Source organism: Juglans microcarpa x Juglans regia, chromosome 6S, assembly GCF_004785595.1.
Source record: "Juglans microcarpa x Juglans regia isolate MS1-56 chromosome 6S, Jm3101_v1.0, whole genome shotgun sequence".
Lineage (NCBI taxonomy): Eukaryota > Viridiplantae > Streptophyta > Magnoliopsida > Fagales > Juglandaceae > Juglans > Juglans microcarpa x Juglans regia.
Window position 1 is genome coordinate 19,371,651 of NC_054605.1, and position 16,948 is coordinate 19,388,598.

General features: G+C 35.4%; 1 protein-coding gene across 1 annotated transcript; it reads right to left on the minus strand.

The window, feature by feature from the left end:
* Positions 1-4,903: 4,903 nt before the first annotated feature.
* On the minus strand, positions 4,904-9,274 carry LOC121236878 (monocopper oxidase-like protein SKU5). The gene is made up of 9 exons (XM_041133375.1): positions 8,936-9,274; positions 8,568-8,677; positions 8,206-8,476; positions 7,974-8,112; positions 7,074-7,440; positions 6,288-6,653; positions 6,101-6,179; positions 5,350-5,549; positions 4,904-5,265 (listed from the first exon to the last, which is right to left on the minus strand). The coding sequence occupies exons 1-9, from the start codon at positions 9,074-9,076 to the stop codon at positions 5,163-5,165; spliced, it is 1,776 nt and encodes a 591-aa protein (XP_040989309.1). The 5' UTR covers positions 9,077-9,274; the 3' UTR covers positions 4,904-5,162.
* Positions 9,275-16,948: the final 7,674 nt, after the last annotated feature.

Here is a 16,948-nt window from a genome sequence, read left to right on the forward strand (position 1 = left end):
ATTAGAGAGACAATTATCAGAAAACAGAGCAGCAAGAAACGGAAAGAAAGAGACGTGTAGAAATGAATTCTTGATATTATGTTGTAGTAGTTTACACAGTATGAGTATGGGTTTATATAAGGTACTATCTGATTGGTTGAAATTATAAGTGAAAATTTGACTGCAGTAATTCTAACAATCCCCCTCAAGATTGTGTATATTCAACACACCCATCTTGAAAAGAAGTGCTTTGAATTGTGTACAAGGAAGAGCTTTAGTTAACAAATCTGCTAGCTGATTTACAGAAGAAACATGTAGTGTTTTAACTACTCCACCAAGTACTTTATCCCAAACCAAATGGCAATCAATTTTTATGTGCTTTGCTTTTTCATAAAACACAGAATTCGCTGCAATGTGTAATGCAACTTGACTTTCATGGAACAAAAGGGTTGGCTGAGTGTGTTGGATGCCAAAATCTTTGACTTCCAAGACATGATGGAAGCCCCAAGGAACACACAAAAATCTATGACTAACCTTCGAGTATCCACACAAGATACCCAATCGGAATCATAAATGCCTTAAGATGACAACTGGATGAAGCGGATAGAAAAATGCCTTGTCCTGGAGTTGATTTCAAATATCTTAAGATTCATTGAGCAGCTGTCATAAGGGATTGTGCAGGCTTGTCCATAAACCTACTTAGAACTTGCATTGAATATGCTAGATCAAGTCTGGTAATGGTGAGAAAAAGACATCTACTAGGGTTGCGTTTAGATGTTGAGATGAATTGAGTTCTTTATGAATAATAGTGAGTTGAAATGAGTTGAGTTATTTATAAATAGTAGTAACTTAAAATAATAGAGTAAATTTTATGAGATCCACTTAAGATAAGTTTCGTGTTTAAAGAATTCTTAAATTAAAAAATGTTTCAAATCTTACATATAAAAAATATTTAAAATTAGATTAAACTGAATTGATTTAAAAAGATTCGAACAACCAAAGTGGCCTAAAACAACTGCATAATGTTTGATGAGTAGTGAACAATCAAACATTCTGCGTCTAGGCCCCACTTCGGCATCTCCCTGAGGGCTGAGCCCTTAAGGACGGGTCCCACATGTAATAGAAAGTTTGAAAATCTTACTGTACAGCGGGTAGTGATAAGTGTACCACCACATTTGCCATGCTGGCCCGTTTTGTCTGCCCCAGTCAAAGCCATGCCCGTCAATGCTTTAAATGGTCCCTCTCAAAGCAATGCGACAAGGCGCATCGCGCATAACAATTTGTCTTAAAACAATGAGCAATATTTTTCATCATTTCAATTATTATTATTATTTTTATTATTTTAAGATATAATGTTAAATAATAAATTTTTAAATAAAATATAATAAATAATTATTAATAATTTAATATCACATTATAAGATAATGAAAAAATAATAAAAAAATAGATGATGAATATATTTTTTTTTTCAAAACAAATTAAGAAAATTAAAATTTTAAACTTAAAAAATACGTGTGTATATATATATATATATATATATATATATATATATATATAAAAAATAACAAAGGTCCACGCAGCACCCATGGCGTTGCCACCGCTTACCGACCCTCATTTCAATTATCACTTTATTTCTTTAATTATGTCATAAGCAGCCAGAATTGAGAAACAATCCAAATTGATTATTACAATCTTATCCTTTCAATTTCTTTTTTATTTTTATTTTTATTTTATTTTTTTTTTTTTGTCAATCTTCTTCCAACATTTTCCCTTGGGATTTAAATTTTTTTGCCCATGGCACCCACTTCTTCCTACCACAAATCGTTGCTTGTCTTTTCATGATCCTATCTGAATTATGCAAAATCTAATTTCACAGAAATGTGTGATCCGTGAGTTCAAATCCTATCTTTATTTTACTTCCTTTCATTTATATATGTGATTTTAAGAAAGAAGGTGGCGTTAAAGCTTTCCCGGAGATGAATGAGAACTGGACTTTCAAGGATATAAAATCTATGTCATGATATATATGTTTAAGGTTGTGCAAAATTTTGAAAATTTTGATTCCGTTTGACTTCCGCTTAGATTTTGACTTTGACTGAGTCGAAAAACAAATCTAAATATAAAATGACGTCGTTTTACATCTGGATTTAAAAAAATTATTAAACTACACTGTTTTACTTAATGTGGAACGGCGTCGTTTCATAACACAAAGGGCCCCCTCTCCCCTTTTTTCCTTTTTCCTTCTCCCTTCTTCATTCTCTGAACCTCTGCGTCTCGCCACCTCGCTCCCTCTCTGTTGCCGCCAGCCTGCCGTTTCTCTTTGCGCTTTCGTAGTGTGCAACAGGATTATAAGCTCTAGCCTCCGTTCAGCTTCAGCCTCTAGTAAGAGTACTCAATTCCGAGCTCATGTTGTTGGCCTATTGGGATGCCTGGAATTAGTTTGTTTTGAGATTAATTGTTGTGTTGTAGTAAGGAAATGTGTTTGATAAAATATGTAATGTGTTTGTAAGTTGTGTTGTATGCATGCAATTAGTTTGATAAAATGTGTAAGAGATGCAATGTGCCATCATTCATTACTAATTAACTATCATGGAACTAACGCATGCTGCAACTGGAAGTATAGCTTAAAGTGGGAGGATTAGCCTACGCAGATGTGGTCATTAATTTGATAGATGGCACGCTGATGAGTGTCTGGCTACTTTGTGACCTTATCTATAGTCTATACCATTGAATCTCTCTGTTTCATAATTCATTCCACGCTGCTTGACACAATCTCATTCATCAGTCTCAACATTAGTTTCCTTTTGCAGAATCCGTGTTAGGGAGTGCTGGTTTTGGTCATTTAAAGCCGAACACTTGCATTAGTCACGGTCTTTGATTTTTAAAATCCCTTTCTATTTCATCATCCTTTTAATTATTTTTAATATTTCTAACTTCTACTTTTTTTATGATTTTATAGAACTAATTATGAACTCTAACATAATTACCGATGACTGAGAGTCTAAGACGGACGTCCTTTGAGAGTTGGGATGGAGTTGAGAGACTATAGATTATGGAGAACCCTCTTTCTTAATAAGAATTAAATTCTACTTTTACTATATTCAATTTTTTATTATCAATTTTTTTTATTTATTGATTGTAACTTTTTATCTTCATTTTCAGACATGACCAATAGACTATTAAGATTTGAGTGAAATCAATGTTTAATATTTATATAATTATCTTTCAAGGCTAAGTCAATGTTGTTATTACGTTATAAATGAGATTGTTATAAGTTATAATTTATGGCTACATCATACATATTATTTAGTTTTTAAACTATTGTATTTAAGCTTTTTTTTTTTAATCTTTTTAGTATTTTTTTTACAGGTTCGGACTTGGACTTTGATGAGCCCAAAAGTCGAAAAAAGGCATTCACATAGCCCAATAGATGGTCGGAGCTCCGACCTCCGTTTGGAGTTGGACTTTGATTCTGTTCAAAGTCAGAGTTGGAGTAAAAATTCCGCTCCAACTCCTGTCGGAGTCGGAGTTCGGAAACGACAACTCTGACTCTATCAAAGTCAGAGCTCAGCCCTAACCCTGTAATAGACAAGTTGTTTGTTTCTTCTTTCTTACAAGAAAGTTCGTTTGCATGCATCTCAAAACAAGAAGTTCTCATAATAACAAATTGCAATGCACTTTCAGATTTTCTTTTTTGGGTTGTGATTGTTGTAATTAAGGGTGCAAATGGTCCAATCCGGTCTGGTCCGGCGATGGACCGAAAATAGAATATGTTCGGTCGGTCTGACCTAATTTTTTTATTTTTTTAAATAATTAATAAAAAAATTATTTAAAATACTAAATTAAATTAAGTGACTTATTAATGTAGATTATATAACAAATTCAATAAAAAAATATTTTATATGGTCAATGATAATAAATTAGATGAAAATTATATTATTAATTTATATAATTACTATATAATTAACTAATTGATATTATATATTAGTTAATTCATAGAATATTAACAAGTGTTAATAACATATTTAAAATTTTATATTGTTAATAGTGATAGATTAGATGAAGATATATATAAAATATTATTAATTTATAGAATATTAACAAGTATTAATAACATAATTAAAATTTTTATATTGTTAATTATATAATTATTATATAAATAATATATATAATTTTTTTTTTTTTAATTTTCATTCGGTCTTGTCCGGCTGGGAAAAATCCTGGACAGTGGATTGGACCGAAACTTTTCAATCTTTTAAAATGTGGACCGAGACCGACTGGTCTCAGTCTCGGTCCGAACCAAAACGGTCGGTCTGACTGAACCGTTTATCACCCCTAGTTGTAATGAGATATTTGTTGGAGAACCCCAATTAGCCTTCCTCATGTATCTCGTTTCGGTTTTCAATGAATTATTTGCTTGCTTAGGGAAAAAATTAAAAAAAAAAAATCGTTTGCATAATGAATGTGCATTGTATAGGAGATATGATGTCCAGCAGATTAGATCTGTTAGACCGTTGGTTGGATTTTAAAAATGTATGGATCGCATATCTATACTGCTATCGAAAGAGAGAGTGATCTCCTTCAGATTCACCTCAAACTCGTGCATTTAATCATAGGCAATCCAAGAAAAAAAAAAAACATACAAAAGACACGTTTTTCCACCTTGTCTTCTGCGGTACAAATTTATGCCGCACAATGTTGACCACTGGGCGGTACATTTTTTTTTTCCCTTTTTACTTTACATATTTTTTTAATACATTTAAATATTTTTAAAAAATAAAAAAAAAATATTAATACACTTAAAATCACTTCCTTAATCACTAAGTAAAAAAAAATTTGCCAAGCAGTCAAATGGAGCGGTCACAATAGGTGGGCAAAGTAGTGTTTCTCTTTCTCAAAACTATGACGCATGACAGACCAGAACTACATGGGAAGTTAGAAGTGTATTGCAACTTGATGAATCGTCATGAACACAATAAATGGTAGATATCAAAAGAATGACAGGTCTCTAAACAAGCAAGGAAACTGGGCAACATGATCTAGCACATGGCAAAAAGAGAAAAATGAAAGTAAAAATCACCCAAGTATCATATCAACAATACTAAATTTACAGAACTAAGCACTCGATCACAAACCTCAACTAAGAGAAACCATCGTAGAGGGAATGACTCAAACAAAATTACTTAGCGGGAAATGGGAATTACAGCACAGACGATCATCAGCAGGGTTAAGAACAGCTTTGATCTCGCCATGATTGAAATTGCTGAGGAGATGATATCTTCTGGCCTGCAAAAGAAAAGAAACTAATAGTCAAATTTTTTTCTCAGATGAAAATGGAGAATTTAGCACAAATGAGTCAAAGGTGCATACTTCTGCAATTTGCTAAGGGCGCCACAATATAGGGCATTGTCCGGTAAGGGTAACTCGGTTTTGTTAGTAGCCTCTGGATTGACAACCCTGACATATGTTTCTTGGCCAAGATACCACGAGTCAAGGTTTTCTGTTCTAATGTTCCAGACTCCAACATTGTCGAGGGATATCAAGATTGCTGTCCAAGCTCCAGGATAAACCTAGACAATGAGAAAGGTCAAGATCCAAAGCCTATCAGTAACTATAGTCTATAATAGGACCATTTTGAGCATGCACAAAGTAATACATATTTTTAAAAAATTTATTTTTCAATTGTTTACTCGAATATAATAACTTGTGTTCATCTGGTAGTACCAAATTCATATTTTCCTATCAAATGTCAAATCGATCAATATGGAGGGCTTTTGGAGTTGACAGGGTATAATCCACCCCTTTAAAGCCATACTCCAAAACGATAGTCTACCAGAATTTGAAGAACTCTGCCAAAACACAGGACATTAGAAACCTACACTGATCCCACCATGGTCATGTACAGATTGACCGGCGGCCAATATTAAACCCTGAAGGGTGATTTTGATAGAAAGGCATGAAAAAACACAAATATTAAATCAAATATGTTTTCCAATAACCTGACAATTTATAGTTGTTGAAGATCAGAAGTCGAAAGGAAAACAGTAACCGAAATATTAACTCATAAAGGTTTTAATTTTAAGATAAACCAAATAAGAATAAGATCATGCGAAGAATATACCTGTGTTGTGGAGCGGGCAATTCCATCCCACTTGTTATATGTGCCCCTGCTATTCTCCGTCCACTCACCATAATCCATCCTGCAATATATAAATCAAACTGAAGGTTCAAAAGCATGTTGAAAGATAAAATACCCATCAATAGGTGTGTTAACATAATGAATCAGAACAAAAGTGACAGATCCATACCCCACAACAAAAAATGCATATCCATTCATGTGATAGCTCTGCACCTTGGTATCATTATTCTGTAATATGACTTCCATAAATCCTCTATACGTTCCATTAATAACTGATGTTTCCATCCGTGATGTTCCTGTAAGTGGCCTAGAGGGAAAATCCAGCTTGTATGCTCCCTTTACTTTGAACCAGTCAGCAAGCCTGATTGGGGTGGAAGGATTGACAAATGAGATTCCACTTAGTGTTGTCCGTCTTTTCCCATTAATTGTCACCGGTGGCTTGTTTTTCAACACATAAATTTCAGTCACATTGATTGAGCCATATCTAAAAGAACCCTGTGGATTAGGGCGAGCACCACTAGCAGATACATTCCACCTGGAGAATTTTAGAACAGAATCCTTAAAAAATCAGTTTTGAATGATTTTTAGTCCTACGTTTGAATGATAGTTTTTCCTGATTTGTCATCACTGTACTCAATTTTTCACAGATTCCCAAAATATTTTCATAAATATCAGTAATTTCCTCAATTATCTTGTATTTTTTTTTCTCTTCAAAATTACTTCAGAGTGATGGTTGAAGTTCTTTTTTTTTTTTTTTTTACAGTTTTTCTTTTTGAAACATAAACCTCAAAAAACAAATTCATGTCACTAAAGAATCCCAGACAGCTACCAATAAAAAAAATCCCAGACCAGCTAACTTGTTCAAATGCTTTAAAAAGTGTCACTGTGAGTCTGTGATTAAGACATAGGTAACAAGCAAAATTTGCTTAGGTATTAAATCATGATGTTAACAAACCTGATGGATCTTGCTTGGTTCATTGAGAAAGTCTTGTCAAATTCATCACTTGGTGGGTCTGGGAGGGGACCCTTTGCCTTTCCTTTGGAATTTGTGTAATGCAAGATGGCGACACCAGTAACTCTTTTCCAGAGCGATTCATTCACAAACCTAGCACTGGCTGCAATGTAGTAATCGGTACTTGCATTCTGATCCATGGTCACCAAAAACGAATAAGATTGTCCGACATGAATATCTAAGCTGGTATAATTTTGTTGCACTGTATATGATCCCTCCGTCTCAGCCAGAAGCAGATTATGGTTCTGGATCCTGAAGTTAAGACTAGTTGACACTCCAACATTGTGTACACGAATGCGATAAGTTCTTCCTGTCTCCAAAATAATGAAGCTGTCATTTTAGTAGTCCAGAAAATTTGACCTCACTGAACCACAAAAAAGAGGGGGGGGGGGGGGGGGGGGGGGGGGGGGGGGGGGGGTTGGTAGTAACCAAAGAACACTTTCAAGTTTCAGAGTAAGGACCACCCACTACACTAATATATTTAAGCATCAATATGCATCTTCAAGCACAATTCTGTTACAATGTTCTCGTTGATGCCAAAGGACAACATTTGGAATAACATAAATAGAGAAGATCCATAAATGCTAAAGAACAACTCTATATATTTGATAGTAATCTTCAATTAAGCCAAAAACCAGTTATTACATAGCATATAACTAACATGATCCAAGCACTTCGCCTGTAAGGCATAATCCTAAATTCCTAATTAAAAGGTTGGAAAACAAGTCCAATGTTGTGGATCAGTCATTTGGGCAACAATCAGATCCCACGTTCTATTTTCAAACGTTGTATTAAAACACTTTTCATTGTAACAAACTAAAACATCTTTTTTTTGCTAATCACCTGGGTGGACCTCAATTGTTTCATAATCAATGCCATCTGGTACAAGCGTATCATTATATCTGTAAGGACCTTTCCCGTTAATAAGAACCCCATCTGGCATTCCAAGATCTTTCCCTGCATCAAGAGTCTTCCTCAAAGCCTACATTCCAAAAAAAAAGGTACCAGCTTCAAAACACAAATTTATTTCAAACGGCACCAATAAGGAAACACGGATTATCCAATAAACACTAACCGTATGGTTCCGGGTGTACCAATCACCGATAAAAATAACTATATCCCCATCTGGGGTTGCAAAAGGAATTGGAATTATGGCCCGGTTATTGATAATAATTCCGCCATACCCTCCGGACGCTCTCTGGAAATTGAGAGATGGAAAATAGAAGAAGCTTCCAATCTGATCCTTAACCTGAAATTGGTAAGTCCAATTCCACTTTGGAGGAATAGGGCAAGTCGTGCCCAGAACTCCATCTTGCCACGAACTACGCCGCTGTTGAATCCCGGACCTGTAAACCAACCAAATTCCAAACACTCGATCACTAAAATCTGCAATTTTTCGTATCAAACTCTATTAGAAGTTACAGCACCAAATCCTACCAAGTAATGAGGAGATTCTCGTCCAATTTGTTCCGGACATTGACAGCGACATTGTTGTTAGTAGTCACATTGACAGTAGGACCAGGAAACTTGCCATTAATAGCAATAACCTACAAGATAATTCGAATATATGAACACAAAGCTCAAAGCTTACTAGCTGAAAGCAGTAAACAGCATAACATTAAGCTCGGAAAATGAATATACAAGCACATTTCGTAGATCTGGAGCTAAAAAGTTGAACTTTGCAAAATCTAAAGCCACCCCATTTGTCACCAACGAATGTTAGGCAGACCCACATGAAAAAGATTTAACTGACAGCAGTGAGAGAATGTAGATAATCGAGAGTGGAAGATATTTGATGAACAGACCTGCTGAGGCACACCAAGAGGAGAGGCAGTGATGTAAGAGACTTCAAACTCAAAGTTCACAAATGGATCCGCAGCAAAACACGAGCTCGCAAATAAAGTAATGTAGATGAGGAACACTGAGAAAAAGCTACACAAAGCCATTGTTGCGACTTTTGAATTCGGGCTTAGAGATTAGAGGCAATATTCGTCTAGCTTTTCTGTGATTTTTAAATTATCAGAAAGAAAAAGAGCCGGAGCTTCTAGAGGGAGGATGCGTATGTGTGTGAGGGTACTGAGAGAGGGAGAGAGAGAGAGAGAGAGAGAGAGAGAGAAACGGCTCTATTTGACTCTTGTCCTGTATGCGGATTGCTTGCCCTTACTAGTTGAAAACGTATTCTGTCTATAATTAGGAGGAGAAAAGCACTAAATTACAGAAGAAAAGCAGAGTGTCATTATTATAATTTTTTTAAATTCTTTAAAATAAATAATTTAATTTTTTTAAAATTTTAAAATAATAATAATATTAAACAAATATATTTTAATAATATTTGATTAAATTTTCAATTTTTATCCCTAATCGGCGAAAACAGACGAAAAGTTTGGTTTTTTAAGATTTGATTCCAAGGACCAGTTGTAATTCATACGGTACGAGACCACGAGAGAGATAGAGACACCAAGTTTTAGAGAGAGGAGAGAGAGAGAGAGAGTGACAGCCAGTATCCAGTTTACAATTAGAGTGCATGCACTCGCTCACCAGCACACATGCCTTTCGCCAACATATGTACGCTTTAATTTGACCGTTGTCTGTCTCAACGTCTAAAGATTTTTCAAAAAGAATGATATCTTCTGATGATGGAAAAAAAAAAACAGAGACGGAGAAAAAGACCAAAAATTAAAAAAAAAAAAATACAACGTTCGGATCTCTGTGAAAGCGCCAACAGCCGCGAGCCCCATTGTCCACGCGTGGACCCCTACCCTTTTAAATGGATGCAGGGCTGATTAAAATTAAAGAGCGAGCACCAAACCCCTTCCAGATTCTGACATTTTGGTAGCGTAATGTAATGGATTTGTTCAAAGATAATGGTATCTTGTTCAGGTAATTAACCCCGAGATGCCGAAATGGAAATAATAATAGTAGTAGCTTGTAGAGGGAGAGGAACTTTGGTGGGAGGTGGGGTGGGGGACTGCTTCATGATATATAATTTTTCCACTTTTACAGACACTTTTTGGGCGTGGCATAAAATTAAAAGCAGCCATACGGATAACGTAATGAGGTGTTCTGAGGTGGACGATACCTTTGATTACCCACCCACCTGGATTGCCACCTCGGATTCTGTTTATACCACTTTCCTTCTTAGCGGTGTGTATGATAGACAGAACATGATAACTGAGCCTTGTGGGATAATGGTATACAAATGACAACATTTAGAAGTATCTCTCATTTTCCCCGATACATTAATGAAAAAGACGAGAAAACGTGGGAAAGAAAACTGAGGAAAATCGTGCTTCATCAAACACGAAAAATGTATTCTTATCTCATCTCATTTATCTCATTTTATTTAATCATTACAAATTTTTTAAATTTTTATATAAAATAAAATAAATAATTTAATTTTTTTAAAATTTCAAAATAAAAATAATATTAAAAATATATATTTTAATAATATTTTATTTAAATTTTTATTTTTATTTCAATTCAATTTATTTCATCTGCAAAACCAATTGAGGGCTAAAAATCATGATGCCAGTCAGCATCAAGCTAACTTCTCCAAAAAATGGTTTCTTTCTTGGTATACAGGAACTGATAAGTTAGCCAATTGAATAATAATATATTTTGGCCTCAAGCAAATTTAGCAAAAGATATGAACAGCTCATATTAAAACTTATGAATTTCAACAAACTACCATAAATATATAGATGAAGTTGGCATATCACCCAATTGCTATAATTGATTTTTCCTTTGAAATAAATCATTTCTCTTCTTTAAAATTTTGCAAGCCACTTCTCAAAACGAGGAAGTGAGGCACTTTATTCACCTTTGTTCTCTTTTCTTTCTTTGAATGCCCTTGCGTCTTACTAATACTAATCCTAATCCTCTTCTTGTGAGTTAGTAGCTTGTGGCCTTCTCTTCTCTCCTTGAAGTAACAATAGCATTCTCTATCAATAGAAGGCCATAACTTATACCGTGTCAATATAAATTCCTACTCAGTAATATCTGCAATTGACTCATTAATCTAAGTTGTATATACTCTCCTAAATAGGAGAGGAGATTTAGCTTACCATCTATAGCTCCCTACGATCACTATGTAATTAGCTAGCTTACCATATATAGCTCTTTAGGATCACTCTATGTGATTAGCATGTATAACTCAAGTTTCCTTGTATAGTTGGCAATCTTGCCTATATAATGAAAGACCTTCTCAAAAGAGAAGACAATTCAAATCATTTTGTTATGGCATTAGAGCTTCATCAGTCATAGCCTCAGTGATTATGGAGAAGTCAGATAATGTTTGTATCATATTCACTAGCAAAAATTATGCTACATGAGAGTTTCAATTGGAGATATTTCTCAAGGGTAAGGAGTTATGGGGCCATATAGATGGCAATAGCAAAGGGGAATCTACTGCATAAGGCTTGGCGGCTGACAAGGCAGCTCGGGCTGCCAAAGATAACCAAACCATGTCCTGGATTCTTGGTTCTATGGAGCCTCATCTGATTCTTTCTCTGCTTCCTCATAGGTCTGCAAAGGCTATATGGGATTATCTCAAGCAAGTTTATAACCAATACAACAATGCTAGGCATTTCCAACTTGAGTTGGCCATTGTTAACTATACCCAGGGGGATCTATCAGTTCAAGACTACTACTTTGGTTTTCAGATTTTGTGGAATGATTATTCAGACCTTGTTACAACCAAGGTCTCTGCAGAAGGATTGGCGGCAGTACAACATGTACACAAAACCAGCCAAAGAGATCAATTTCTAATGAAATTACGGCCTGGCTTTGAATCTATTCGTGCCTCTCTAGTAAATAGAGATCCTGTTCCGACCTTGGAGACCTGTTTTAAAGAACTCTTGCATGAGGAACAATGTCTCAATACTCAGAATATTATGGAGCATACTCGTGTTACTTCTAATACTGTCTCAGTTGCCTATACTGCTCATGGCAAGGGGAAGGGTCGTGACATGAGCACCACACAATGCTATAGTTGTAAGAAATATGGTCATATTGCCCCTCACTGTCCTTAGAAACTTTGTAAATACAACAAGCATCCAGGGTATTGAATGTGTCCTATTCATCCTTCACGCTCCAACAAGGCCTATCATGCCGTTGTTACTTCTGGTGCGTTACAACCTATTATTCTTGTTGCTACAGATGCAACTTCTGTTGTTGCTTTACAGCCTCCAACACTTTTTCTAACTCGAGAAATGGTGCAAGAAATGATTGTGAGTGCATTTTCAGCATTTCTTCTTCAAGGTATTGGTTCTTCATTTACCTCTTGGATCTTAGACTCAGGTGCCTCTAATCATATGACTAATTCTCTCCATGGATTAAGTAATATTAGAGAATATTGTGACTCCTCACATATTCAAACAACCAATGGTAATGCTCTACCCATTGTGGCAGTTGGTGATGCATCTTCCTCCTTTAATGATGTTCTTATCTCACCTAATCTCTCTGTGAATTTAGTATATGTTGGCCAACTTGTGGACCAAAATTGTGATGTACACTTTACTCATAGTGGTTGTGTTGTGCAGGATCAGATATCAAGGTAGTTGATAGTGAAAGGGCCTACGCATGAACGTCTCTTTTCTCTGTAACTACCTGTTCCACACAGCTTACCTTCTTTCTCTGTACTATCTTTACTTTGTAATGAGTCTAAAGTGTCAAATGAAGTATGGCATAAACGCCTTGGTCATCCTAATTCTAGGGTTTTATCTTATTTGTTGAAATCTGGTCTATTGAATAATAAAGAGCATTCTTCTTCCACTGTGTTTCATAATTGTGCAACTTGTATACTTAGCAAAAGTAAGACTTTACCCTTTCCTTCTGAAGGAAGTAGAGCAACCCACAACTTTGAGATAATTCACAGTGTGTCTGGGATATTAGTCCTATCATTTCTCATGCCCAATGCAAACATTTTGTGACCTTTATCAATGACTAAAGCATATATACATGGGTTTATTTCTTGCGGCACAAATCAGAAGTTTTTCCTATGTTCAAATTGTTCTTAGCTCTTGTTGACACTCAATTTTCAGCTGCTGTTAAAATTCTTCGGTTTGACTCGGGTGGGAAATATATGTCTCATGAGTTCCAATCTTTCTTGCAATCTAAAAGTATTTTCTCTCAACGTTCTTGTCCATATACTCCGCAACAAAATATAGTAGCTGAACGAAAGAATCGTCATCTTTTAGATGTTGTCAAGACCTTGCTCATTGAGTCTTTTGTTCCTCCTAAGTTTTGGGTAGAAGCACTCACCACCGTAACCTTTCTTATAAATAGACTTCCTTCTCAAGTTTTGGATTTCGAGTCCCTATATTTCAGGCTTCATCATCACAATCCTACCTATACAAATCTTCCCCCACTGAACAGAGACAAGCTTTCTACCCAATCCATTTGTTGTGCCTTCTTGGGATATAGTGTCACACAAAAAGGTTATTTATGTTATGATCCAAACTCCAATCGGGTTCATGTTTCAAGGAATGTGCTCTTTTTTTTAAATCAATGGTTATTTCCTATGTCTTCATCACCGTAGCCTTCCCTTGCTTTCTTGCCTTCTTTTGATGACACTTCTCGTGCTCCTAGTACTCAGGTTGAAAGGTTTAACCCAGGCATGGTATACTAGCGAGGCCCTCCAGTGCTACCCCCTTCCGCTCATGTCTTGCCATCTGCTCCCTTACGCCACTCCTCTAGAGTATCTGGTCCTCTTGACTGTTATGGATTCTCGTCACTTATGGCAGGTACCTTTACTCCTGCACTGTCTGTCACTATATCTTTTATTTCTATTCCTACTAGTTACTCACATGCAGTCAAAGAGAAATGCTGGCAGCAGGCCATGCTGGAGGAACTATGTGCTCTTAAAGCTAATAAGACTTAGGAAGTGATGGATTGCCCTACAGGTGTGACTCCACTTGGATGTAAGTGGGTCTATTCTATTAAGGTTAAGTCTGATGGTAGTTTGAACAGGTATAAAGCCCACTTAGTAGCTCTTGGAAATAATCAAGAATATAGAGTCAATTACGAGGAGACTTTTGCTCTGGTAGCAAAAATGACCACCATTCGCACAATTTTGGCTATTGCTGCTTCTCAAAATTGGGGTTTGCACCACATGGATGTGAAGAACGGCTTTCTTCATAGGGATCTCAAGGAAGATGTTTATATGCATCCTCCTGCAGGTTTACTTCCCACCCCTACTTCTGCAGTGTGCAAGTTGCGTCGCTCCTTGTATGGTCTCAAACAGGCCCGTTGTGCGTGGTATGAGAAATTTACATTTACCTTACTGAAATCTGCTTTTCTCAAAAGCAAGTATGACGCATCTTTGTTTCTTCACAAAACTGAGATTGGTGTTGTTATTCTCTTAGTGTATATTGACAACATAATCATCATGGGTATTGATTCGGTTCTGATCTCCCAATTAAAGCAGCATTTACAGGACTCACATGAAGGACCTGGGCTATCTCACGTGTTTTCTTGGTTTAGAGATTACTGCTGGTTCACATGGTATCTTTCTATCACAGCACAAGTATGACCAGGACTTGGTGGCTACTGTTGGTCCCCATGACTTTACTCCTCTTTATACTCCCATGGAACTTAATTTCAAGCTGTGCAAAGAAGAGGGTGACATGTTATCAGACCCTGCAGCCTATCGTACACTTGTTGGTAGCTTGGTCTATCTTACAATCACTGGACCTGATATCTCTTATGCAGTCCAGCAGGTTAGTCAGTCCATGGCTTCTCCTTGGCACCTCCATATGGCTGTAGTTCGATGAATCATCCGCTATGTCCAGGGCACAACTTTGCGGGGACTTTTCTATCATGCGGTACTTCACTCGATCTTGTATCATATAGTGATGCTGATTATGCCTAGTGTAGTGACACTCGACGTTCTACTACAGATTGGTGTATGTTTCTTGGCCCGGCTCTTATTTCTTGGAAAAGCAAGAAATAGGACCGTGTTTCTAAGTTATCTATTGAGTCCAAGTATAGGGCTATGTCCCAAGCTTGTGCTAAGATACATTGGCTCTGTGGGCTATTGGTTATGCATGGTTTTTCTCCATGCGGTCCTACTTCTCTTCATGCGGATAATATTAGTGCCAGTCACATTTAAGCCAATCCTATCTTCCATGAACGCACTAAACATATCGAAATTGATTATCACATCATCCGTGAGACATTTGAAGCTCAGACTATCTTTCTTCCCCATGTGTCTAGCATTTTTCAAGCGGTACATATTTTCACCAAGGCTCTAACATGATAACGACGTAATTTTTTTTACAAACAAATTGATGCTTATGGATTACCCGCATCAATTTGATAGGGGATGTCAATAAAAGGCCATAAATTATGTCGTGTCAATAGATAAATTCCTATTGAGTAATAGGTATAATTAACTCATTAATCTAGGTTGTATATACTCTCCTAAATAGGAGAGGAGATTTAGCTTACCATGTATAGCTGCCTAGGATCACTCTATGTAATTAGCCAGCTTACCATATATAGCTCCCTAGGATCACTGTATGTGATTAGCATGTACAATTTAAGTTTCCTTGTATAGATGGTAGTCTTGCCTATATAATGAAAGACTTTCTTAGAAGAAAAGACAACTCGAACCATTCTGTTATTCTCTATGGTTTATTGGGGAATTATCCCGATATTCAATATCTATCCATTCGGTTACCAAGGACACGAAGGCACACATAATTAAATATACAATAATATGAGATGAGATGAGATAAAAAATATTTTCAAATATCTCTAAAATTTCTAATAATATTAATTTCGTCAATTAAATTTTATAAACATAACATTTCATTTATATTTGTAAACAAATATTAACGAAAATCGTAAGACATAATGGTTTAAAAGATGTCGATAATTGATCATTTCTTGCTTTTCTGAAAGTAGATAGATTAGGTTTCAATGCCGTCAACGTGTATGTTGTGGGATGTAAATTCTATGATAATTTTGCCCAACTCCATTCAATCAACCATAAATTCAATGTTAGAAGTAAGCGACAATTATGCAGGGCAATTAATTCCAGCTCTGTATAAAGCGGATGACATAATTTGCCTTTATTTATGATCGGTATGATATAAATTTATCCAATACATTATATTGTAAAATTAATTCTATTATAAAATAGATCTTATTTATTACATAAAATTATAAAAATTTATGAATTTATTTTATAAAATTTATTTATGACATAAAACTTTTTATAAAAAAAATTATATGTGCCTCATTTTCTTAAAATAAATAAAGCTATTTGAGTAATGTTATACTTCATACTTTTATCTTATTTTCATCTTATTATATAGGATATGACATATTTGTCATTAAAGATTATTCAATAGTAATAGATATGACACATCTATAAAATAAAAGTAAAATGATAATACGATGTATAGAATTTTTTAAACTGTGAAGTGCCCACAATAGTCAAAGGACCTGAAGCAAGACGTGTAAAGCATTAACATTCATTTCCCCTGTGCAAATCGAGGCCCTTTTTTAAGGGTAGGTTTTCTCCACCTTTACATATATGAACTTTTTACTTTTTTTTTTTTTATATATATAATTATGTTTTAAATAAAAAATATAATTATACGTATGTCAGTACTCTTTATTTAGTAACGATAAAATCTAACCGCGTCCAATTGATTGGGTTGCCCTTTTTCGTTGCATGATTTGATTGGATTGCAACTTGCAATGGGATGTGTAAAAAAAAAGAAAAATAATTGGGTTGCCAAGAGAAATAGATAAATAAAGATTCGATTGCTTATAAAATATTAAAAATGGATTATAATTACTTTGAGTGA